We start from the raw sequence: 25,928 nt of genomic DNA, 5'->3' as shown, positions 1-25,928 counted from the left end.
AGTAATAACAGGCTGTAGAGAATCTTTAACCCATTTCCTTCCCTTTTGTTTGTGTGTAATGAAACTATCGTGCAGCCCATGTACCTGTTTCACACTGAATAAGTTATTTTCCCCCCTGTTGTTTTGTGAGATACAGAAGACATATTTTTAATCTTAGTCTTTCTTTAGAGATACGCACATATATAACATTGTTTGTTGCTTGCTGCAATACATGTTAAAATAATTTGTCAAACTGTAACTTCCAATGTGTCTTGAAGTTTCAAGCAGACTTGTTTTTGACTCAAAAGTAACACACAGTAAGCTGTTCGAATTGGCCAAACTCACAGAGATGGTGGGAGAGAAAAACCACAATTCCATAATGCAATGGAAACATTTATTGAGTTCCTACAAGAAAGAGAAAGAAATGGGTGGATGCCCTGTAGAGTTGAAGATTAAAGAAAGTAAATGTAGACCTACCTATAATTTGAATATGATGAAAGGTATGTATGGTATACCAAGAATGGAATGTAGAGTTTATGGTTTGATTTACAACACTGAGGTATGGAGGAGTTAAAGTGAAGTAGAAGTAACAATAACAGTAGTAATAACAATGTAATCTTATAATGTAATGCAAGTGATGCAAGATGCCTGCTCTTTGTTATTTATCCTGTAGTGGTTTTCTCCTTTCCTTTTTTTTGTAATCTGTGCTAAAATAATAAATAAAAATGTAACATGTAGTAGTTTCCCTATTTACAAGTTTGCCATTTTATTGGAAAATATGCTTTCCCCATTATTAATAGTAGTATTCAAATGTATTACCCGCCACAATCAGTCAAGCCGTCTTGTGGCAGGTTACATAGAATAATATCCCACAAGTATTTGTGCCTTCCCTGGTGGGAAACTATCCCCTCCCTCTCAACCGACAATTTCCATTCCCTGTGCCACAAAAGCTCTTGGGGAGGTAGGATGATACATTATTTTAACTTAAAACAAAAATGTCTTGTGGTAAGATGCGGTGGGTAGTCTTCCACTAATCTGCTTGTATGTTTGGCTGTTTAAGTCTCTGTAGGATTCCCTTAAGTTGTATGTTTGGCTGTATGAGTCACTGCCATGTGCATGGGAACTCTCTATTAACCCTAACCTTATATTTTCTGAAAGCAATCAAGGGAATGAGAAAAGATGGAGAGATGCTATAGAAATGAATGGGGATGACTAATTCATGTCTGCAAGGGATGTTTCTAGGAGCATGCAAAATCAGCTTAAAGTTTGCAACAGCTGATTACATACAGGCAGAAAGGAGACTGGCTGGAATTTCTTTCTATCTGTTCCGAAGGGAGCAAGACTACATATATTTCCAGCTAATTACAATTAACAAAAGATCACAGGCTTGTGTTCCAGAGAAGGGAAATATAGTGTTAATTCAATCAACCTTTTATTGGAATGGAGCCAGTCTTCTCTTGCCAGAGGGGAGGGAAGATGCTGAAAGAACTGTTTATTTGCACATGATGGAAGAAAAATGTTTACAAGGATGAATCTGGTGATGATTAACATGTCATACTAAGAAGTTGTGGCATATTCCTTACAAATCCTCCTATATTCTAATTTCTAACCGCTAATTCCAGAAATGCGGCTAGATTAGTCCAACAAGCATGCAAGGAAGTGTACTCCTAGTCCATTACAAGAATCCAAATGATTTCTTTTTATAATTTCTGTATAGTTTTCTTCTTTCTTGCCCAGGCTAGCCTGACCTTACCACACCTTGGGAAGGTCAGTGCTGGTCAGTATTTGGATGGGAGACCGTCAAGGCATACCAGGGCAAGCATAGGCAGTGACAAACCAACTCTGATCTTTTCTTGCCTTGAAATCCCTAAGCCCTTTCCATCACCACATTCCCCCCCCCTCCATGTCCTTTTTTCTGTGTTTTGTGTTAAGGTATAAATGTCTTGGCCTTGCTGTTTGTATCAACTGCTTTCTTTCCTCTGGAGAAACATAAATTCTAGCATCCCCCCTCAAAAATATATTTTGCCTCTTTTGCCTGTATTAAGAAATGGCTTTATTCCATCTTTCTTTGCCTTCTTTCTCCCTTCTAGTGCTTATTTTGCTGTCTAGTTCACACACACAGTCTCTGGATCTCTAGACAGGGAGCATCTAAGCAGGCAAGAAACCTGCCTTCCAAAACAGCACTCGGGATTGCTTTTGCAGGCCAAGTCCAGCTCAATCAGTGACTCAGGACTGTCTACAGGTTCTAGCCCTTGCTGAGACTCCCTTCCATTCTCTTATGCCTTATCTCTTCCATTTTTCCAAAGGCAATCCTTTCCAAAGGGGCTGTGACTTTGTTGGCCAGAGGGCAGGGAGGGAGGTGGACAGTGCAGTACAGAAGTCAAGAGTTCTGGGTGATCCAGATCCCCACTTGGCCATGAAACTAATTTCTTGACTCTGGTGTCCCCTCTGAGTCTAACCTCTCTCAAAGGTAGATTCAGGTGGATAACTGTGTTGGAGTGAAGCCACAGAACAAAATTTGCGTCCAGGGGCACCTTGAAGACCAACAAAGTTCAATATAAGCTTTGGTGTGCATAAACACCTAAACAGGAGGGGTGGAGGGAACTGACACGTGCCACCGCGAGTTATTTGGAAAGAAGACAGGCGGGGATGGAGAAGTATAAAAAGCGAAGCGCGCTTCAGGCCACTCCACTGCCTTGTGCTGACGAGCCTTAACGCCGAAGAGGGCTGCGGCTCCTTTAAGAAGCGCTGACTCCGCGAGAGGGGTTTCGTTTTGTCCCTCGCCACTGCCCGTCACTGGTGCCCGTTTCCTGCTTCCGAGGCTGTCCGAGAGCCGCTTCCGCCCCCCCACTTGCCCGGCTCTTTCCGTTGCGGAGTGCTGACGGACCCCCGGCGCTTTTGGCGATGAGCCTCCCAGGTACCGGGGTGGGGAGGAGGGGGCGGTGTTGCCGTGGCGACGGTGTAGGGTGCGGCCCACGGGGGGAAATGATCTGCGGGGTTGCCATGGAGATGGTCTGGGGTGGGGGGCCCGACGGAGTGGAGCGAGGCCCCAGAGCCCGCATCAGGGACAAGCATCTCGTCTAGCCGAAAAGTGCCCCTGAGCGTGGACAGAGCGCCGCTCCGCAGCCAGGCTGGAGAGACTCAATCCGTTCTCTGATCAACTGAGAACTCGAGTTAGTTAAAATGCCTGTTTTATTCTAGATATAATCAAATGATCACTTGGCTTAAAAAAAAAAACTCAGGGCAGCAGCCTTTCTACATCGTCTTATGTTCACAACGACCCTGTAAGCTAGGTAAGAGGGAGGAAAAGTGATTGGACAAAGTCTGACCAAAATAACTGGGTGAAATTTGAACCAGACTCTGAATTTTAAACTGGATCACTGTTCTCAGTGCCTCTTGTGTGCTTTAGGAGTGGGATTTTAGGAGAGAGGTGTACTCATGTGCTTTCCCCCTGTTTTCTGGTGCCCAGTAATTCACTGCCTCTGTTTTTGCCTTTGGTGGATGCTTTATTCAAACTGTAAAAACAAAAACAGTGTCTTGTGGCACTTTAAAAATGCATTGATTGATTGAAATGTTGGCCTTATAGGGCTCTACCAGATGCATTAAACACATTTTTGATCAGCAAATCTATCCATATGCATACACACACCTGGTTGGGGAAATAGGCCCATAAGTAGTGCCCTGCTGGATCAGACCAGTGGTCCATCTAGTCCAGCTTCCTCTCCCACAAAGTTGCCCTGGAGGGTCAACAACAGGGTATAGAAGCCGAGGCCTTCCCCCGATGTTGCCTCCTGGCTCAGAGAGGTTAAGTGCCTCTGAATCTAGAGGTTCCCTCCAGTCGTCATGGCTAGTAGCCACTGATAGACTTATCATTCATGAAAATATCAAATCCCTTTTTAAAGCCATCTATGCCTGCGGTAATTACTACATCCTCTTAGTGAATTCTACCTTTAATTTATTCTCTGTGTAAAGTAGTCTTTCTCTTTGTCTTTCCTGGGCCTACTGCCCATCAGCTTCATTGGATGCATGCGAGTTCTAGTATTTGGGGGAGAGGATATGGTGAACTGTGGATTTTAAAACTTATGTTGATTCTAAATCTCCGTGGGAGAAGTACGCAGGTGTACGTAAGGGCTGTTCTCAAAAGAGCCCACCTAGTTATGCTAAGCCATTTAACATCTCTAGTGCCTCAGTCTCCTCGGTTTGAGCCTTCATTAATATAATCAAATCTAATGGGAAAGTGTAATTCAGCCCTTCCCCCTCGGAGTCTCCCACAATGAGTTGCTAACTTAGTTGGTTCAGATTCCTCCCTGAATCCCTCTTAAACCTAAATTGCTTATTAAAGGCCTGCATCTTTTAATCTGTTGCTCACATGTAAGTTCTGGGTCAGTGCCAGTATATGACTGTACTCCTGCTGTGCATCCTGTGGTTACAGAGGTTAGCAATATGCTGGAAGGTGATCCAAGTTTTTCCTAATATATCCTTAACCAAAAGAACCAGCTCTGAGGTTTTTTTTGCAGGGAGAAGATGCTACTCTTCTCCCTGCAGGCCCATCTCCTTGTCCCCTGCCTGGTTCTTTGTCCTCTCCCTCGGTCCCAATCTCTCCAGCCACCAAAAGGATCATACTAATCTCTGCTCCCCCCCCCCCCTTGAAGAGGGCAGAGGAATGGCAGAACCTGCATAGGGGAGAAGCAACTTGGGATCCAGGGCTATCTGCAGCCCTGTGTGCTGCCTTTGGCAGGTGGCCAGTCTCTGCCACCACCACCACCTTTTGGTTTTTAAACCATTGGAAAACAGGATTATTGTAATATAAATAGAAACTGAGCCATGAAATACCTTTAACAACGTCTGGGAGGTGTGAAGGGGTTGCCTTTGGGCATTGACCCTTCAGATGGAAGTTGTGCCACTGTTTTCATCTATAAACATGGGCAAGCCCATGTATGATGTTTGTAGCTCTACTGCTAAAGAGTCAGTTTGGTATAGTGGTTAAGAATGGTGGTCTGATTACCCACTCCTCCACATGCAGCCAGCTGGGTGATTTTAGGCCAGTTCTCTCAGAACTTTCTCAGTCCCACCTACCTCACAGGGTGTCTATTGTGGGGAAAGGAAAGGTAGACTATTGTAAGCAGTTTTGAGACTACTTCTGGTAGCCAAAAATGGCATATAAGAACCAACTTGAAAGCTAGCTTGGTGTTGTGGCTTAAGAGTGGTGGCCTTTAATCTGGAGAGCCAGGTTTGATTCCCCATTCTTCCTCCACATGCAGCCAGGTGGGTGACCTTGGGCCAGTCACTGTTCTCCCAGCCTCATCTACCTTACAGGGTATCTGTTGTGGGGAGACAACGGTAGGTGATTCTAAGCCGCTTTGAGACACATGAAGCCTGCTGGGTGACCTTGGGCCAGTCACAGCTCTCTCAGAACTCTCTCAGCCCCACCTATGGTTATGGGGTGAGTCAGTGTGGTGTCATGGTTATGAGCAGTGGCCTCAAATCTGGAAAACCAGGTTTGATTCCCTCCTCTTCCTTCAGTTGCAGCCACCTGAGTTAGTTACCTTAAGCCAGCTACAGTTCTCTCTGAGCTCTCTCAGCTTCACCAACTTCACTGGGTGTCTCTTGTGGGGAGAGGAAGGGTAAGCCTTTTTGAGACTCCTTTAGGTAATAAAAAGCCGGGTACAAAAATACTCTACTCCTTCTATGCGTGGCCTCTTCCCTCTACCATATCATCCTTACCACACTTTTGTGGGGTAGAACTGGCTGGGAGACTAACTGGTCCGAGCGCTCTCCTCCCACCCCAGGACCGTCATAGGCAGCTGGACCAATTCCTTTCCCACTGCGCCAGACCAGCTTCCCTTCCTTTGGATTAATAATTGGCTGCCTATCTTGTGTGTTCACATAGATATGCTCAAATGGGGTTTTAAAAAGGCAGGGCAAGTGCCCTAATAAATATTCCTGGATAGTTTTTAATTTAAAGATTTGGTTTTAAATAATTCCACCCAGCCTGAGTGGACTGGGTTTAGCTGTGTAGAGCAGTTTTAGGTGCTTGGAATGGAGCAGGGTACAGATTACTCCATCAGAAAGGAGCTGGAGGCAATCGGGTAAGTGTAGGAATGAGAAGAGGTTGGAGAATTTGCGTAGTGCTGGAGTGTATTTTATATAAAATGGTTCCGCTGTCCAGTTAGACAGAAGCACTAATTTATTGGTCTCCCCCACCATAGTTTTGTTGTGTTCTTTTCATAATCAGACACCCCAGTTCTTCCATCTTGTCTCTGTTCTTTCTTTGGGAAGAGGGAAAGTTTAAGGATCAGTGTGGTGTAGTAATCAGAACAGGGATTCCCAACCAGGACCTGGGGTTATGTGAGAGCTCCCCAGGGGTTATGTGGCCTTTCCCAGAAGTTCAGATGGCTGCTGGCATTACTAGACATGCCTGGAGCCCACTCTCCCTGTTGCTGTACAGGCCTAGTCTCTTTGTCCATATTGGAAATGGTAAATGCTTGATGGTTTGGCTGGCTGGCTGGCTCCTGCATCTTACTTCTGCACCCACTTCTCTGAAGGGGAAACGGGGAAGGAGAAGAACTGTGTATGTCATACTGAAGCCTTTTAAGGCAGGAGGGAAACTGTGCCCGATTGAACATTTAAGCAGGGGGATACTGGAGATTAGGGGATCATTGCTATGGGATTGCATAGCCCAGAATCTGCTTGCATGTCATTTATTCACATAAATATCCAGCATGTCTTTTAGCATACATGGAGGAGGGCTCTGAGCAGCTGCAGTGTCCAGACACCTTAGGCCTAGGCATGTTGGCTTTCTGGTGACTCTTGAGCATCTTTCCTGGCTCTGTTGCTCCAATTGCCCTTGACAAATGGAGTCATATTTAGACTCCAGGAAGGAAATTTGGAGGGTTCCCTTCTAACCATCACACTGTCTTTGCAGGGCTAAGCTTGAAAAAAGCCACCGCTTTCACCCAAGCCCTGAGAGCGGAGCCTCGATATCTGCTGGCCCAAAATGTTGCAACCTGCGCCGACCCACTGGAGGTGTGCCTGGAGCGTAATATTGTGCAAGACACGCTCCAGGTGTTCCAACACGTAATACCAGCCGAAGGCAAACCTGTCACCAATCAGAAGAACTCAGGTAATGGAAATTTCCCCAGAGAGGCAGGCTGGCAGCAACGCTCCTCTGGAAACAAATCTCTTCCTTGCCGCACCGTCACCTGTGATAATGCAAAGAGGCTACCCGGATTAGGGTTAGTCATGGCCCCCACAAGGTAGAGCATGTTCCCACTAGCCTTCACCATGGACTCTTCTTGCCTGAATAGTTTTCTATATCTGGAGGTATACACAGGTGATTTTTAAAAAATGTCCTGTTGGAACCAAGCTGCCAGGAAAACCGTTCACACACTTCTATCGAATCCATTCCGGTTTTTAAAGTCCAACAGAGATCCTTTAGGGCTGAAACTTGAACTGGTGTCCTTTTCAGAATTTCAGTGGGGTAGCCGTGGAAGGTTGGTCACAGGGAAACTACCACTGAGTCTTGTGGAGCCTTGAAGTTTCCCAATCATTACTGATACAGTGGCTTCAATGGTCTAGAAATCCTCAGATGCGTCAAGTGGGTTGTAAACCACAGGCTCTTCTGCCTCAGAGAATGCTGGTAGTCATCTAGATACCCCATGACTCAAAGGGGGCTTTGCCCAGGGATTAGGAGACTGCTGTCTTGTGACTCCGTTGAACAGGTTTCTGGCATGGCTCTTCTAGAGTGACGTGCACAGCCGGAGTTTCTGCTAAAAATTGGAAGCAGCCGTTGGCTCTCATTCTCTGAGTGCTTTGCAGCCTTGCAAATTTGCCTTTGCATCCCTCTGGTGACCACTGCTGGAAAATTTGTGCTGGGAGTTTTGTGAGTGGAAAGCCAGTCCAGTTTTAGACTGGAAGTGTCGCTATGTGCTGCAATGACCGTGAATAGTCCCAGTCTCCCTCTCTCTCTTCTCAATCTTGGGGGGGGGGTTGATTACTGTTCATGTGTTCTGTTGCATCCTGCCTATATGAGCTGGACTTGGGCCACACAAAATACAGCACACTCGCTCTGAAAATAGTGCCACCAAAACTAAGAGAACCTGTGCAACAGCACAAAATCTAAATAAATAAATAAATAAAATAAAAAAGAATATCTTAGTCTTAAGGTGGATGGCAATTTAAACTTCTTGTATAATATCGGCCAGGATCCATAAAGCATATTAGCACAGGGAAAGGTACTTGGTCAACTGATGTGGCAAAAAGCCAACAGAAAGACGAACAAGCCAGCCGTGCCTCTTCGGACTATAGGAGTCCTTCCTCAGTTTTGCCAAAAGTACATTTTGTAAGCCCGCCTTAATTAGTCTCTTATTGACTTTAACTCCTATCTTTGTTTAATGTTTTTAGCAAAACTGAGGAAGGATTCCTGTAGTCCGAAGTGGCATGGCTAGCTTGTTCGTCTTTCCATTTGCTTTTTGCTGTGTTGACCAGGTGCCTTTTCCTGTGCTAATGTTCTTTATGTATCCATGGTGATATTATACAAGAAGATTAAATCTCCATCTCATATGAGACTGAGATATTCTCTATTTTTGTGCCATTATATGGTTTCTCTTTGTTTTGCTGGCCCTATTACTGTGTACCCTTCCCCCACCCCCTTGAATACGGTGCTGACAAGCCTGTGTTTCAACAGCTGGTAACACCTGCCTACCGCTCTGATCCGTAGGGCGCTGCTGGATCTTCTCTTGTTTGAATGTGATGCGTATCCCCTTCATGAAGAAGTTCAACGTTGAGGAGTTTGAGTTCAGCCAGTCATACCTCTTCTTCTGGGACAAGGTTTGCAGGGTGGCAAGCCCTTTTGTGTTACTGCTTAAAGCTTTAGCATAGATAAATCCAGCAGGCTTCCTGCTCGATGTGTGGGTGGATTTCAGGCGCCTGCCTTGAGCCTCCACGAATCCCACAATGCACCTCGCTTTTTGCTAAGGTAAGAGCTGATGTGATGCAAGGATTCTGGACCAGGAAGTTCTTGAGTCAGATCTTTTTCAGCTGACAAATTAGCTGTGGGAGGACCGTTGTCTCTTCTGCGATGTTTGCTGGAGCCAACATTGGCCCAGTATAAAAGTACAAAGCACGTGATTTGAGAGAGCAGTGGTGCTGGGTTTTTCGATACCCCACCTTCCCTCTGACCTCATCTCCCTGGCTTTCATTTAGCCCCATAATCTCAGATAGAATGGGGAGGGGGCTTGCTGCCACTCATCCTGTATTGTCAGGAGACTCCTAATTGGCCATTGTTCCCTGCCCTTGTAAAGAGAGGACAGCAAGTTTTGATGTCTCTTAAGGCGTACAGCTTCTTGGCAGAATCTCATTCTCTCTCTCTGCTCCTGGTGCTCCTCCCTTTTCAACGGTCACTCAGCTGGCAGAGTGGCGATGCCTCTGAGGTCTCCTTTGCCCCTCAGAACAGTTGCCAGACAGAGAGAGAAGAACTGGCACAAGAAGAACTGGAGTTGGTTTTTATGCCCAAAGAAGTCTCTAAGCGGCTTACAATTACCTCCTCTTCCTCTCCTCACAAAAGACACCCCGGGAGGTAGGTGGGGCTGAGAGCTCTGACAGAAGTGTTCTGTGAGAACAGGTCTATCAGGACTTTGACTAGGACAAAGTCATCCAGCTGTCTGGATGTGGAAGAGGTGTGGAGAGTCAAACCTGGCTCTCCAGATTAGAGGCTGCTGCTCCTAACCACCACACCAAGTTGGCTCTCTGTGCACACTGACCACTCAGCTGTGGGGGGATCAGAAGTTTAGGGGGGGAGCCTGACAGCATTTGGATGTATCTCTATAGCATTCTGTTTATTTATTGCAACCAACAAGATACTTTAGGCCTCAAAAGGTTGGACATATAAGCTAATTATACAAACAAACCAGTAAGCGGTTCTTGTAAGATGTTGGAATCCATTTCAAAATGATTGTCACAAATTCATTCTTATAGCAGTTTTCAGTGAGGCTTCTACAAATGAGAATGAGTCACTGAACAAGCTGAGTCTTGCATTTTTACCCTGGCACCTCAAAATTGGCCTTCAGTTACCATTTGGGTTGTGGGTTTGTTTGTTTTTAAACCGAAAGAAGTGAAGCCAAGTAATACAGTGAGGAGTGTCCCTGGTTCCAGCAGTGAGTGATGGGAGTCCCACGCCATCCTTGGTCAGATGGACACTGTTGAGACCTCCCGGGGAAAGAATCTTTGCTCTCCAGTTCCCAGAAGATGGCACCTCCCCTCTACTTGTTAACTGGTGCCCCAGCAATGAAACCAGTAGAGGAGGCTGCCACATCTACAGTGGAGCACTCTTGGCTTCAGGTGAACATGTGATTATGACCAAAGCAGTGGTGAGTGGGTTTCCGGTTTCATTCTCCGCTTCCTTCCCAGATCGAACGTTGCTACTACTTCTTGCACGCGTACATGCAAACGGCTCAGCAGGAGGAGCCAGTGGAAGGCCGGCTGGTGCAGTTCCTGCTCTCCAACCCTTCCAACGATGGTGGGCAATGGGACATGCTCGTGAACCTGATAGGTAAGAGCAGGCAGCTCCTGGGGATTTGAGGAGGGGTCTCTAGCCCCTTAGTTGGGCCAGCTTGGCAAAAATGCCGCTTGCTGGTGGGAGCGTGTAGAGACATTGGCCCTCTTGAGGCTGGGGTGGATAAGATTAGGGGTCCCTCCCCAGGCTGGGCTAGGACACTGGGCTATTCCTTACTACCTCCTGTGGTGTGATGTTGTCTGTATGGGAGTGAGGGGGGAGGGTCTTTAGTTGCCAGTTACTGCTGAAGATTTTAAGGATTGTTTTATTGGGGGTTTTACAGGAGATCTTTGTTACCCACCATGAGCCGCTCATGGGCTAAAAGAATTAAATCAATAACTGGACACTTTAATTATATATTATCAAACACATTAAATTGCTTCCAGAATTATTCACATTTGAACAATAAATATCTCTTTGAATTCATTTGTAGGTCCACATTATACAGAGGAATTATTGAACACCGTTGATTGCCTTTTGTAAACCTTTTCATGCTAAATATTTTGAGTAAAACTTTGTCATGAAAGGATTTTACCCATTCCAAAAGAGATTTTTTTAGTGCTCCACTGGACATATGGAAGAAAACTATTGGGAAAAATCCTTTTTTCCTGAGTTGTTCTGTTTTATTTTCCCTGGGGCTTCACATTTCTATTCCTGATACCTTTAACTGAATATGACAGGGACGAACAGGAGACCTTCCACATGCCCAGAATTTGCTCCTGTGAGTGGCTCTCTTGCTCTGATGGGAACAGACAGGGTGGAAAGTTGCGTAGAATCTCTTTAACTGTGTCATGATATCTGTGTTTAGCTAGCATCATAGGCAGCTCTGTGTGCAGAAGACAGAGTCTTCCCTTCTTTGGCCAGAGATTCTGACCAGTGACTGAAATTTTATTCTTAGAAAAATATGGTGTTATTCCCAAGAAGCTTTACCCCGAATCGCATAGCACAGAGGCCTCCAGAAGGATGAATGACATTCTGAACCACAAGGTAACTGGGAGGCAGGGCAGGAAGGGGGTGTGTTTGGTTTCTCCAAAACATTCAGTGCACAGAAGGTCCAGATGGTTAATGAACTAGTAGATGTGATTTATTACATCCCCAGAATACGTTTCTCATCTGCGCATGGGCTTGGAGCATCACTTTAAGACAGTCACCACATGGGTTGTAGAACGCAGGTTCAATGCTCTTGGGAAGTGTCGTTTTTTCCCTCTGCTTCTATACAGCATCATGGTACATTTGTGAAACTCCCAAGATTTCCCTGGGATTTCTCTGATCTTTCCTAAACCTGCAACATTTCCAAAAAGATCACAGCAAAACCAGGATGGCTGCAGTGGAGATGGGAAACAAGCTTCTTTCTGTTCTGCCCACACTGAAGCTATTTTTCCTGCCTGTGTACTGCTGTGGCCAGTTCCCCTCCCTGCCCCCAAGCAGATTTGGGAGGTTTTTGTCAGCAATTGAATATTGCGGCCTTTCTCATTTTTTTTAACCATTGAGAAACCCCTGAAACATTCTTTGTCTTGAGAAGGCAGCTTTGCCTCCTGCAGCCCGTTCAGTCTCTGGTAACTTGGTCCTGCTTGTCAGTGGCTCTGTGCACAGGAAAGTATGCAAACTTGCATGTTTCTGGTTCACTAATGTAAAATGCAGCCTGAATTTTGCTATCAAGGTATTAGATACTGAAACTCTGCAAGCAAGAGGATCTGAGAAGGAAAGGGTTAAGAGAATTCAATTACTGGGGTACCCTTGGCAGTTGGCTGCACCCTCCTCTCATCAGCCAGATGTTTTAGCCTCCATTGGCCCTTTCTTGCCTTTTGTGTTTCTTCTTATATGGGATTTCTCCTCTCCCTTACCTGGGCTTGGAGTTGTAGCAAGTTAACTTTTTTGAAGGCAGTCTGTTTGCAACAAGTTAAATGTACCTGCAGTTAATCTGTCACGTGACATGTGCTTCTATTTTTGTAAGTAAAGTTTAGTTCTCTTGTTACCATTGGAGTCAGATCCTCTTAGTAAATGGGTTTGCACAGCATTTTCCCCTTAACTGGGAAACATCATGGATTGGGGGTACTGTGTAAAGTTTCTGTGCTTCCAAGGAAAATGTTTTTGGGTTTTTTAACGTTTAACTTAATAGTGTGAAACAGATCGGCGTTTAGTTGGTTTAGGAGCTGCTTTTTCCAAACAACCTTCCTTTGCCTTTTCATGCAGATGCGGGAATATTGCATCCGGCTAAGAAACATGGTAAAGACCAAGTGCGACAAAGACGAGCTCACGGTTGCAATAGACTCCATGATAGAGGAGGTGAGCTGGCCTGGGGGGGGGGGAGAGTGGGCTGGGTGGGACTTATTTGGAAAGGGCAGTGTTTATTTAGGGTGTTTTGAAGCCACCTTTCTGCCTAAAAGGTCTGCAAATTGGCTTACAGCAAACTGTATGATGTCTTACTGTCTGATAACAAAATCCAGTTTTTAGCCTTGGAAAACATTTTAAAAGTTCCTCAAGAAGTCCACAAAAGTACAGTTAATCAACCATGATTTTTTAAAAAATAATTTTTAACCTAATTCTTCATCTGCCTTTCTAATTGAAAACCATGGTGGTCAAAACGCATGCAGTGAATCATGACACATAAAATAGTGACCATACTTCTGACAACGTGGCAGCCCTCTCCCTGATGACTAATCAAAGACCTGGAATATCATCGGAAGCATGGATCTGAGGTCTGTGATTGGCCCCTCAGTAGGAAAACTCAGTGAGGAACAATCAAAGGCTCTTCCCCATCTCCTCTTCCTCTAGAGGAGCTGACAGGAGGCCAGCACCCAGCTCTGGCTAGCTGTCCACTTCCTCCGTGCCAGCTGTGCTGCCCTCCTGGCTGCCACAGGAAGGTGGGCCCTAACCCCCAGCCCATTTTTAAAATAGGCCTTTCTACTAGTTACACAATAAAATGGAATAGCAACAAAGAACAAAGCTAGTATTAACACATTCAGAGAACAATGCAACATGGAGTTGGAAAGAGTTGCTTAAAGATTTTCATGGATAATTATATCTACAGCCTCTACAGTCTTCAAGGGCAGCCCACAATAGAACATGATACAGTAGTCTAAGGCATGCCAGGTCAACTATCTCCAGGAACGGTCACAGAAAAATAAAAGAACAGCTGTTTTTTTTTAAATACCCCACTATTCATTATTTGAAGGAATCTCAAAGTGACTTACAAGCTCCTTTCCCTTTCTTTCCCAACAATGGACACCATGTGAGGTAGGTGGGGCTGAGAGAGCTCTGACAGAACTGATCTGTAAGAATAGCTCTAGGAGAACTGTCCTAGCACAAAGTCACTTAGCTGGCTGTAAGTAGAGGAGTGAAGAATTGAACCCAGTTCCCCAGATTAGAGGCCACTGCTCTTTAACTACTATACCACACTGACTTGATATATAACAACAGAGGACAACAGAGGGTTCTGTTCTTTGCTGCCCTTTAGTGCAGAAAGCCTATGCTGATGCTCAGGCAGGGTTGTAAACAATTAATGAACCGGCTTCATTTTATAAAAAGAGGTCAGCTTCTTTGGATATCTGCCCATGTACAGAAAAGGGAGAATCTGGGGTTGGGGGACCCAAGCTGTGAATCTAGACTCCATCCAGAAGAGTTAAACATGCATTCCCAGGTCAGTCTCCTTACCCACCCTAGAAGCATCTTCATCCTGCAGAATTGTTTTGGTTTATTTTCCCTCATTCAGACCTTTTGCAGTCTCCAGTGACTGCTTTAGCACTTCATCCTCTTCCCTTGTATTTAGTGTGCTCAGTGTCTGTGGGTGACCTCTCCCAACAGCTTTGTGTAGACGTTACAAGGCATGGGGGGCAGAATTAGAACACTGATTCAGAACACTGGACCAGCCCCAGGTCGTTGTCACAGAGCTGAGTAATGGTCCCCCAGCCCCACTTTCTGGAACCTCCCCTCGAGAACGGACCAATACAGTGCTGAATCTCCCATACCCGTTCTTATTAGGCCAGCCTTTTTGAAGCCTTTTGACTGTGTAGGAGCCCCTGAAATAATTTTTGGGCTACAGGGATCCCTGGAACTGGACTAGAAGTGATATCAGCTGGCCACGCCTCCCTGGCATGCCCGAGGAGGATGGGGGGGGGATCAGTTTGAGGCAAGAGTAGGTGTCCAGGCCCCGCCCCCTTCCCCAGAAACAGTAATCACATGAAAATTCAACCCTCAGGTCAATGGAAGTAGTCAGTTCCCTGCTTTCAGAGTAAGGCCAAGAATACTTGACGGCCAAGTCCATGACAGCAAGATATAGGGGAAAGGCCAGAGAGCCCCTAAGGGAGCCCTTACAGAGCTCCAGGGCCCTGGTTGGGAATCCCGGACACAGCCCATTGCTTTTGTAGTGGGATGCTCCTAGCCACTGCAAAAATCTTGGAAAGAATCACAAACTGCATTTTCTTCTTTAACGCTGCTTCCCTGCCTGAGCATCAGTGCAAGCCTTCTGCACTAGAGGGCAGCAAAGAACAGGACAAATTGTGTTGGCCTCTCTTGTTACAAAGCAAGGCTGCACACGGGGGGGGGGGGCTCTCCTGTTCACTTTCCATGTGGGGGAGTGTTCTGTGCATTAGCAGAGGACTTGGGGATGGTGAGTGAGAAAGGGGGGAGAGTGGTTTGCCCCAGCCCACCCCAGGAATCATTGCAGAAGTTAATAATCCCAGTTACTGGCCACCCTAGGCCTTCCTTCTCTCCAGTGGAAAAACTGCTCCCACCAAGGAGTTCAGGTTTTCCCATTGCAATAAAGACTATGGAGCGCCCCTCAGTGCAACCCGCCACAGATTACAGGCCAAACACATTCCATGCTTGAGTCAAATTAGAGTCTTCCTTTTGCTCTTTACACTTTTTGAACCAAAGGGCAGATGTATCCTGACAAGAGCCAGACGGTCAGCATGGCGGTCATAGCAAGCAGAGTTCTCATTTGCTTCCAATATGAACCAGCATGGAGTCATGGTTAAAGAGTGGTGGCCTCTAGTCCAGAGAGCCGGATATGATTCCCCACACCTCCACATGCAGCCAGCTGGGCTAGTCACAGTTCTTGCAGAGCTGTTCTCACAGAGTATTTATTCTCTTAGAGTTCTCTGGGCCCCACCTTCCTCCCAGGGTGTTTGCTGCAGGGAGAGGAAGGGAAAGGTGTTTGGAAGCCACTTTGAGACTCCTTCGGGAAGTGAAAAGCGGGGCATAAAAAACTAGCTTCCTGGAGGCAGCTTTGGCAAGGGAAATCTTGGAGAAGGGAAAGGGGGGTGGAAGGAAGGAGAACTTCCTTGGTGTTCTTCCATTCAAATATTAACCAAGACTTAGCACTCCTTCCTACCCTTACATAGATTCCTTCCCTGGCTTGCTTGCTTCAGTGACGACATAGGGTATGTGGGGATGCTAATGCTGATCATTTTCACCCTTGTAATTAAGGGTGACCAGGTTGCAAACCACAGTTATGAAGCAACCAGGGCTGGTGTCCAGGCCCACTCCACACTGCAGCATGGTAAAAATGATCCAGGGAGGGGAGAGAGAGAAAGGGCAAAAGCACATCAACCCATTTTATGCATCTGGATCCAGTGACCCAGCTAGGAGTTTTGGGAGTGTGGCATTTTGAAGCTCTCTCTCAAACTGCCCGGTATGTCATCTTAAAGGTGTTTGCTGGACAGTGTGAATTGTGAGTTTCCTTGGCCAGCTCCAAGAGGCAATGGCGTTCATGCTTCCGTTCTCTTGCTCTTCCCTGACAGGTGTTTCGAATAGTTGCCATCTGCCTGGGGAGCCCACCAGAGACGTTCTGCTGGGAGTTCTACGACAAGGAGAAGACCTATCACAAGATTGGGCCAATCTCACCATTACACTTCTACCAGGAACATGTCAAGCCCGTCTTCGATATGGAAAGCAAAGTTGGGTAACGCAGTGAATTCCTGAACGTAGTGGCTTGGACACCTTTCACTGATGCTTGTAGAAGGAATTGGTGTTTAACCTTTGTTCTTCTAGTTCAGGGGTAGTTAAATTGTGGCCCTCAAGATGTCCATGGACTACAATTCCCAGCATTCGCTGGCAGGGGCTCATGGGAATTGTAGTCCAAGGACATCTGGAGGGCCGCAGTTTGACTTACCCTGCTCTAGTTCCTCTAGTCAGGAGTGGCCAAACTGGGCTCTCAAGCTGACAGCGAGGCTTGCCATCCTCCAGGGAGTGAAAAATATGAAAAAGTGACTCTCACATTTTTTGTCTATGCCGTGTGGCCCATTCATTTTGAGTATCCTCCAGTTGGGGCCAAGAGCCTCATTTTGAGTATCCTCCAGTTGGGGCCTCCTGGAATTACATTTACTGACATCACTGCCCCAAGAGCAAAGGTGGCCAAATTGTGGCCCTTCATAAGTCCTGTGAGGTGGCTGAGGCTGAGAGAGCCCTGATATTACTGCTAGGTCAGAATAGCTTTATCAGTGCTGTGGCGACCCAAGGTCACCCAGCTGGTTGGAGTCTGAATGATTTCTAATCCCAACACGGAGCATGGTGCCACAAGATGTTGGGATGGATATTAATCTTAGACCGCTTGAGGATAACTATATGGGCAAACTGATTCAGGATAGCTCTCTTGGCTACTAAGTGAGTAATATGAGCTAAGCTGAACCTCCTTGTTCAGAAGAACCAGTGGGGGTGGGGGTGGGGGCGGCGATCAAGGAAATGTGCCTTCTGTTCCCGGAGGCCTCTAGTAACCCATCACTGGAGTAGGCGTCCCAGGCCACAGGTTCCTCTGGGTCTCATTTAGCAAAGTGGGTGTACAATTCTACCTGAATTCCTTGGGCAGGGAGTCAGTACAGCTAGGATACACCATCATGAACCACTCTCTGTTTTATTTCAATTACACAATAATATGGCTTACATTTTTTGTGTGTCGCAGATTTGCCTCGTCAATGACCCCCGGCCCCAGAACCCATACAACAGACTGTACACAGTGGAGTATCTCAGTAACATGGTTGGCGGAAGAAAGACTCTTTACAACAACCAGCCAGTTGAGCTCTTGAAGAAAGTGGCCGCTTCTTCTATTCGGGATGGAGAGGTTTGATCCATTGCTTTGACTTACGGGCATGTCGGGTTGTCCCTTCCCTTTGCATTTCCCATAAGGGGTCTGACCGTCGGCTGCCCCTTCTCTTTCCCAGGCGGTCTGGTTTGGCTGCGACGTCGGAAAGCACTTCAACAGCAAACTGGGCATCAATGACATGAACATGTAAGTGTTGGCGAAGAAGCACGTGGGACCGTGAGCCAGCAGGCCGCCCTCTGGGATGCATTCCAGCTCGTCTAGTGATGCTGGACTTGGAGCCCCAGAGTCTACAGAGCACTGTTCCCCTTCCGGTGTTTACTTCTGCTCAGTATCTGGTTACTGCTTATTTTATTCTGTTCTTCTGTGGCATGAGATGACTACTGAAGGCTGGATCCTCACATGTCCCCTTCCTTTTCTGTGTGGACTCTTCGTAGATTTAATCACAAACTGGTGTTCGGGGTGTCTGTGAAGAACATGAACAAAGACGAGCGGCTGATCTTCGGGGATTCCATGATGACCCACGCTATGATCCTCACTGCTTTCACTGAGAAGGTGAGCTGCTGGGGACAGATGTCTTCCCTGCTCCACCAACTTGTCCTTGGAGCAAGGTCCACTTGCTGAATCCTCTAGAGCAGGGGGGGGGGACCATGGCACTTCAGATATTAATGGAGTACAATTCCCATGAACCCCTGCCATATGGCCATGTAGGCAGGAGCTCATGGAAACTGTTTGGCCACCTCCGTGAATGCATTGCATGCTTTCCACAAAAGAGCGTTGTTACCTAACAATGACAGGGTTTGCATCCAACATTTTGTCCAAGGAGTTGGGGGGGGGCAGCCCTGCGGTGTGGGGGGGGAGGAACCCGTGCCCAGGTTACCATTTTGACCTCTCAGAGAACACGCCAGACAGAAATGGCAGCAAGCCCTTAAGATGAATGTTGTGACCACTCTGATTTGAAAGGTCAGGATTTTGACACAAAATCTGAACCAAACTTCTGAACTTCTGACCCAAACGCTGCATGAAAATAAATATAAAAGCAGTGAGCAAAACTGGAAAACCAGCAAAGAAAACAGCTGGGCTGGAAAACCGCCCCGAATATGGGAGGGAAGAAATGAAGAAAGTAACACAGTTTATATCCCTTACTAAAATCATTCTGACAAAAGCAGCTTCCCCTCTAGGAGTGTAAAACCCCCCAATTTTGCTGGCTTCCAAGGTGCTGGTTGGGGTGGAAAGTGCCCTCAAATCACAGCCGACTTAGGATGACCTCTTCCAAGGCAAGAGATGTTCAAAGGAGGTTCGCTGTTGCCTCCCTCTGCGTGGCGACCCTGAACTTCCTTTTTGGTTTCCCAGCCAAGTGCTGAGCAAGGCTGACCCTGCTTGGCATCTGAGAGCTGATGGGAATGGGCTAGCCGGGGCCAGCGACTGGAGGAATCTAGCTTTCCCACTGCAGACCAACATGGCTGCCCCCCTGAAACGAAAACCCTTCTGTAAACTTTGAGGCTACAGGGGGATTTAAACAGGAGGCAAAGAGCGGTTCAGACATTTGGAGGCTCTTTGCCCTCAGAAATCCAAATAATTAAATCTGTGAGATTAAAAACTGCGCTGTTCTTGGAGGCATTCCGTAAACACCGATGGATTTGCCGACCTCCCCCACTTCCCCCGAAGGCAGATTTTCTTTTTTTTGGTTTTGTTTTTAAATACCTGTTGTGCAAACAGATTTCTGTCCACAATTGCAATGTAACTTTCTTTTCCCAAAAGGTACTCCTTAATCCTTGCCAGCCTGTGCTAAAGCTCACTGTTGTTTGACCCAGTTTAAGGGCTTAAATGGGCTTCCAGGCAGACCTTCCAAGACTCGCTCAGTTTGAGCTGGAAGGCAGTTTGGCCTAGAGATTCCAGAATACAGGGCCCAGGAAAGACCTGGGGGCAGGGTGGGGGTCCTTCATCCCCTCGTGCCAAACCTCTCTGAATTTTGGCTGAGTTTTTTCAGCTTAGCGTACCCACCAGACTTTCAATGCCTGGCTTCCAAGGGAGTCAGTAAATTGATTTGTTTGTTTGTTTTGCTTTATGGTTTTACCAAATACTGAACCTATCTTTTGCCTGTCCCCTCCCCATTTCAGTGGTGGCTCCTTGTTGCTTTTGGAGGGGTTTCCTCACACTTCCTTCCTGTTTCTTTTCTAGGAAGACCAACAGGGTGCCTTTGAGAAGTGGCGTGTGGAGAACTCCTGGGGGGAAGACCGTGGGAATAAAGGTATCAATTTTGTCCCGATTGGGGTGCCTTTACAGGAGGTTGGGCTGCTGTGATTCGGTTATGGAACGCCTGTTATTCTGCTTAAGGTCCTGGAAGTTCATAAGGCAAAGCTTAGATCATTCCTGGAAGGAGTTGTTCCACTTGGGCTCCATTCCTTTCAGCCCCTAATTGAATCTCATTTAGTCTGGGAAAAGTCCATTAGCCTTTTTTAAAGCTTTCTTGGAGGGAAACATTGCTAGCGGTACTTTCCAAAGAGTGTGAGTGTGTGTTTGTGTGTAGGAGCACATCAAAACACTGGCTTTGCCACGGCCTGCCAAGCAACTCTTGCTTCTGGCATCAGTGCTGGAATTGGGACTTCGCTCCCTCACCACGCACCCACCAGCGTATTTTGTGGGAAGCAGTGACAGACCTTTCAACGGTGCTTAACAAATGCCCCAAAACATTTAAAATAGGGGGATCACGGGGCAACAAATCTCACCAATCGGCCCCTTTAAAGTATCTTGTCTGGTGATCAGTCTGGAATATGGGGAGCTTATTGCTCGCCTGTCTTGTGTGTCTGTTGTACACTCAGGAAGCCCTTTGAACTCTGGGGGAAAGCAGCACTTTTATGGTAGTTCTCCAGGTCAGAGGCCATGCTCTTAACCATCACTCTGCCTCTCCAGAAGAAGAGTTTTATGTATCCCATCTTTCACTGTTCAGAGTAGTCTAAAAGAGGCTTGCAATTGCCTTCCCTTCCCCCCCTCCCCAGTGAGGTAGGTGGAGCTGAGAGAGCTCTGAGAGAACTGCTGTTAACCACTATGCCACACTGGTTGTCAGGCAACTGTGAGGATATTTACTAAGATGCAGCTGCATTCTGCAAGCCTGAGCTGCCATGCCTTTCGGCTGGGCAAGGGGAGAAAGTCTCACAGAGCTTCTTTCTTGCTTTGCCTTGCTACTAGAACTGCACATCTCCCCCCCCCCCCCCACAGACATGCATGCACCCTGGGGTGTTTGGCACTCTCTGCATCCTTGTTTGGAATCTGCCTCTGCAGGAGTCGCTTGGTGTTCTATAGATTTGCCATTTGAAACAAAAATCGGTTCTTTTGGATGGCGTATATCACCTTTCCATACCAGAGTGGCAGTCCCCTGACGAGAATGAACCAGCCAGCAGCCCCAAATGCCTTTTGTTGAAAGAAAACAGTTAAAGGGCGTGTCCCCTTGAGGCTTGAGCCTTCATGTGCACATCCAGGCCTTTCTCAGGAGCACAAAGGAAGTGAGAGCGTTGTGCAGGGCCGCATGAATGAGCCGCGTTGCAGCCCCCACCCCCTTAGTCAATCCCAGCCTGGCTATTTTTAGCTCTTCGTTTACCCCTCTGTTTTATAAGCCTGCTGAAATCCAGAGTCGCTCCAGCGGTGAAAAATGCCTTGAACCCACAAGACTCACTGCTGGCCGCCAAAGACAAGTGCACAAAACTCTCCGGGCTTTTAAAAGATTAAAAATAACAAGCGAAAGCTGGCCCAATTACAGGCATTCCTCAGTACTGACCTTGTCAGATTGCTGGCAGCCCAGGGGCTCCCTGAGCCTCTTCGCATCTTGTTCCTCGTCAGAGGCTGGGCCCATGTTTCATCAGTGGGATCTGGAGGAGCTGTTTCCTCACCAGCTCCACCATTGCCCCTGGGCAGGTGGGAAGGGATGGACCCTGCGGTGCCCTACCTAGGCAATTGCCCTCAGCCCACTGCAAACTCCCTTCAGGCTCTGCCTGCTGCCTGCTGGGGGGGGCAGGGTTGTTACATAACATACATTACGGCCATTGTTGAATTGCTGGACCCGCACTTCCCGTTTTTGAGAGCTTTGGGTTGGACATAGGGCTTCCAGCTCTGGGTTGGGAAATCCCTGGAGACTTTGGGGGTGGAGTTGGGAGTGGGTGGGATTTGGGGCAGGGGGAGACCTCAGTGGAGTACAATACTATGGAGTCCACCCTCCAAAGCAGCCATTTTCTCCAGGGGAACTGATCTCTGTCGCCTGGAGATGAATTATAATTCCAGGGGATCCCCAGTTCCCACCTGGGGACCAGCATCCCTAGTAGCATCCCTCCAGCGACTGGTTGGAAATTGGAAAGGCCCTGACCTGAATGGCTTGGTCTTATCAGTTCTTGGGCGCTGAGCAGGATTGCTGGTATTTGGATAGGAAATATTAGGGTTGCAACAGAGGCCAACTGCCTCTGAATACATCTTGCCTTGAAAACCCTACACAGGCCCCGTAAGTCGGCTGCAGCTTGATGATACGAAGCAAACAAAACAAAAGCATCCGACCCTGAACCCTCAAGAGCCGGATATGACTGGGCTGTGGCTGTTCCGCCCACATGGCTGTTCCGCAAGGGCCCCAGTAGCGCCTCCCAGTCCCAGGTCACCCGGCTTGGGTCATGGCCTGATTCACCGGAGCCACATCCTTGGCACGAATCACCTTGTGGGCTGCTTACCCCATCCCAACCTTCTGTTCTGGGGCAGGCTGTCTTTTTGCCGAGCGTGGCACTATGTGTGTGCGCATGGGGAAAGATCAGGGGTCTGGCAGTCCTCTTGTTGCAGGAAGAGGGGAAGAACAAGGATGTTAGATTTGGCAGGGCGTGCCTGAGGCCTGGCTAGGCACAGGGGAATGAAAATAACAGGCCCCGCGTCAGTCCTCAAAGGTTGGTAGAAGATTGCCTGAATCAACAAGGCACTGTCAGAGCTGGGGAGTTAGCGGGATGGTGATGAGTTATGGGGAGACACACAATATGATGCCTGGCGTTTCCTGGAGGATCCATGCCCTGTAACCATCACTCCGGGGCTGGGGGTGGCAGGATCCCAGCTTGGGACCGGTATTGCTGATCTTGCTTGCCTGTGGACTCCCTGTGTGCAGAGCCTCCTTTTCCCCTCTCCCTCAGCTGGGCTCAGGAAATTCTACAGCCCTTTTGGTTATCAAGCTGTTTTGTTTTTGGAAGGTCGTGGTTTTGTTTCCAAAAGCAAACACAGTCCATGAGAATCGTTTTGTCTGGTCTTCGCAGATGACTGGCTGTGTTTTGTTTTCAAGGCCAAGAAGCCTGGAAAGGTTTTCTCAGAGGAATGTGATTTGGGATTTGGTAGTCTAGGCAAATCAACTCCAACAATTCCAAGGGTTCCCCCCCTTCCCTTTCTTTGTGCCCCAACACAGTTGAAATCAACCTGGCCTGTTAGGAGCGTCTGTTTGCATTTCTTGATTATCTCCATCTCGGGCCAGGAAACCTGAGCAGTCGCGGTGGGGCCAGGAGAAGTGGACCTTCCGGAACAGCAGATTTGTTCGTGCCAGTGTCAGATGGCACAAGCGATGGGAAGAGGTGCTGGAGAAAGACAGTGGATTAAGGCTTGCTACCTTTGGGAAACACCTAAGGATTTTGGGTGTGGAGTCTGGGGGCATGCAGGGACCTCAGTGGGCTCCAACGCCATAGACTCCACCTCTCAAAGCAGCCCTTTTCTCCAGGGAAACTGATCTCTGTAACCGGGAAACTGCTTTTAATTGCGGGGGATCTCCATACACCACCTGGAGACTGGCAACCACAGATGCTAACACCCCCTCCCTTCCCGGTCATCTCCTGCAGGTTATCTCATCATGACGGATGACTGGTTCTCAGAGTATGTGTACGAAGTGGTGGCAGACAAGAAGCATGTTCCCGAGGATGTCCTAGCGGTGCTGCAGCAGGAGCCGATTGTCCTGCCTGCGTGGGACCCGATGGGTGCTTTGGCCAAGTGAACTCTCGGGGGGCCTCACTGCCTCCTCCTTCTGGTCAACCTTGAAGCAAGCGTGGTGGGATCTGGAAGGTCGGGGGCCATGGCGAAGCGGTCACGCGGCCATACTCCCCGCTGGAGGTGCGGCAGTCGCCAGTGGTTCGCTGCAGGTTCTCTGCAGGAAGCTGTGTTTTTTCCTTCACTGACGGGGGCTACTCTGCCATCTTGCTGTCGCCATGTGCTTTTTCCCATTGTAGTACGATTGTTCCTTTTTTCTTACAGTCCTTTTTTTTCGAGTTCTCTTCTTTATGCCCTTCTTGCGTTTCGAACTCCTTTCAAAGTGATGCTTTCAAGCAAACTGCATGTGCCGAAGATGGGTGCCAGGCGATCACCGTGGGGGGTACCCACTTGAGATGAGGGGCAGTGGAAGCATTTGATGGCTTCACCTGCCTCTTTCCGGAGTGAGGGAGAGTCACGGGGTGGGTGACTCTATCCATTTCTTATCCACAAGCTTCCATCTGTCTGTCTTGACTGCGGTACAGTCTGAATTGTAGGGGGGGGGGGAGGGGGGCTTGCCTTGGAAACGGTACACCCGATTCTGAGCCAACAGGATTGTTCATTCAGCCTGGCTCAACAGAACAACCACTTAGATGTCTTCACGGGCGGGACTGAAGAATGCAAGATGCCCAAGCAAAAAAAACCCAACAAAAACATTTTTTTTTAAATCGCAGATTTTATTCGAATGCTGTTGACGATTAGATGGTGCTATGACGCGTTTTAAATAAATGCACATTAATGAATGCCCGTTGCATCCTGTGTTGAAGACCTAGCTAAAAATACAGAGATGATTTCTGACCTACAGATGCCCTACAGAGGAAGTAGTGTGTGTTGGGGGGTGGGTGGGGAGGACACACCAAGCCCTTCCTGCCATCTTTATTTGCAAGTTTCTGCAACAGCCATTGGAGGAGTAACCCTGTGAGCCACGGTTTGAATAGTTGCTGGGCTTGTATCCTTCCCTTTGCATGGGAACAGGATGGGTAGTAATGAACTGTTCTAAATAAATAGAAGAGGGTTAGAATAGCATTGTTTGAAAGCAAAGGCATAGGTTAATGTCACCTTAGCTTGTATCTGGCAAGGAAGTCTATCGTTCCTAGCGGTTCAGTCATGTGTCAGGCGCTCTCGTCCTGGTCAAAAGTAACTCATTTGTCATTGCCCCGGTCTGATTTTATAGCAGAAAAATGCAGAGTAAGGATTCCAGTTTTGGGATAGGGAGTCTTCCTGAAATGAGCCAAAAGCTGTTTATAAATTCAGTGCCAGCAGCCGTTAGTTGCCTGGTCCTTCTGTGGCACCTAATGTTTTGGGGCAGGGGTAGTCAAACTGCGGCCCTCCAGATGTCCATGGACTACAATTCCCATGAGCCCCTGCCAGCGAATGCTGGCAGGGGCTCATGGGAATTGGAGTCCATGGAAATCTATAGGGCCGCAGTTTGACTACCCCTGTTTTGGGGCTTGCTCACTATGTTCTGTGGATGTTTTGAAGTCTCATTGATAAGTTCGTTGATAAAAACACCACTGATTTTTCTGGTAGCTTCTGGAATGAGAGTTGGGTCCAGTAGCACTTTAGACACAAACCAGATTTTGGGGAGACAAGGTTTCCAGAGCCAGGGCTCCTCTCCTCTGAGACTTTCCGGAACTACATTTCCCTTTGTCGTTTACCGAGAGAGGACTGTATGTTCCTCTCTTAGTAAACTGCTTGAAGTGACAGCTTGGCTGGGCTGCTGGAAACCTAATCTGACAGTTACCAAAGCCCAGGTACATTTGCTGAGCTTCAAATACTTGAAAATGGCTGAGATGCTGGTCCGAGAAGCGAGGGATACTGGGGGGAAACCTTGGCTACTGATCAGGGGGAGACACTGCTGGGCAAGCTGGACTGGGCTGGCTGCTTCATAGAGGGAGGGGTGATAGCTGGAGTGGTTGAGAAGTTCTGCCCGGGTCCCATGTGCTGATGGAGCCAAATCAGGATCTTGGGTGGCTGAGGGAGGTGTGTCCCCCATGGTGTGGAGTAGTGGTTAAGAGTGGTAGCCTCTAATTGAGAACCGGGCTTGATTCCCCACTTCTCCTCCATGTGCAACCAACTGGCTGACCTTAGACCAGTCCCAGTTCTCTCAGAGCTCTCTCTACCTCCCTTACATCACAGGGTGTCTGCTGTGGGGAGGAGAAGGGGACTGTAAGCCGCTTTGAGACACGTGAGGCCTACTGGGTGAACTTGGGCCAGTCACAGTTCTCTCAGAGATCTCTCAGCCCCACCTATGCCTTAGGATGCAGAAAGGCAGATAAGACATTTCACAAATAAGTAATTGCCTCTGGGATGCAACATGGTACAGAGATGATG

General features: G+C 47.7%; 1 protein-coding gene across 2 annotated transcripts; it reads left to right on the top strand.

The window, feature by feature from the left end:
- The first annotated feature begins 2,732 nt into the window (after window positions 1-2,732).
- Window positions 2,733-24,337, top strand: BLMH (bleomycin hydrolase). 2 transcript variants are annotated; one of them, XM_077311717.1, is made up of 12 exons: window positions 2,733-2,896; window positions 6,905-7,102; window positions 8,699-8,808; window positions 10,387-10,528; window positions 11,430-11,518; window positions 12,725-12,817; window positions 16,273-16,428; window positions 17,430-17,588; window positions 17,689-17,756; window positions 18,005-18,122; window positions 19,749-19,818; window positions 23,411-24,337. In XM_077311717.1, the coding sequence occupies exons 1-12, from the start codon at window positions 2,884-2,886 to the stop codon at window positions 23,560-23,562; spliced, it is 1,368 nt and encodes a 455-aa protein (XP_077167832.1). In that variant the 5' UTR covers window positions 2,733-2,883; the 3' UTR covers window positions 23,563-24,337. The 2 variants fall into 2 exon arrangements, with proteins under 2 accessions (XP_077167832.1, XP_077167831.1); XM_077311716.1 differs by lacking the exon at window positions 2,733-2,896 and adding an exon at window positions 3,052-3,272.
- The last annotated feature ends 1,591 nt before the right edge of the window (window positions 24,338-25,928 follow it).

The sequence above is a fragment of the Paroedura picta genome, chromosome 15 (assembly GCF_049243985.1).
Source record: "Paroedura picta isolate Pp20150507F chromosome 15, Ppicta_v3.0, whole genome shotgun sequence".
Taxonomy (NCBI): Eukaryota; Metazoa; Chordata; class Lepidosauria; order Squamata; family Gekkonidae; genus Paroedura; species Paroedura picta.
The sequence above is the reverse complement of the archived record's forward strand: the minus strand, read 5'-3'. Positions and strand labels throughout refer to the sequence as shown.

Coding starts and splice junctions, on each gene's coding strand:
- BLMH (XM_077311716.1), top strand. CDS start 3,191: ATGATCACTTGGCTTAAAAAAAAAAACTCAGGGCAGCAGCCTTTCTAC. Junction 3,273..6,904: donor ACAACGACCCTGTAAGCTAG/GTAAGAGGGAGG, acceptor CTGTCTTTGCAG/GGCTAAGCTTGAAAAAAGCC. Junction 17,589..17,688: donor CTTCTATTCGGGATGGAGAG/GTTTGATCCATT, acceptor TCTCTTTCCCAG/GCGGTCTGGTTTGGCTGCGA.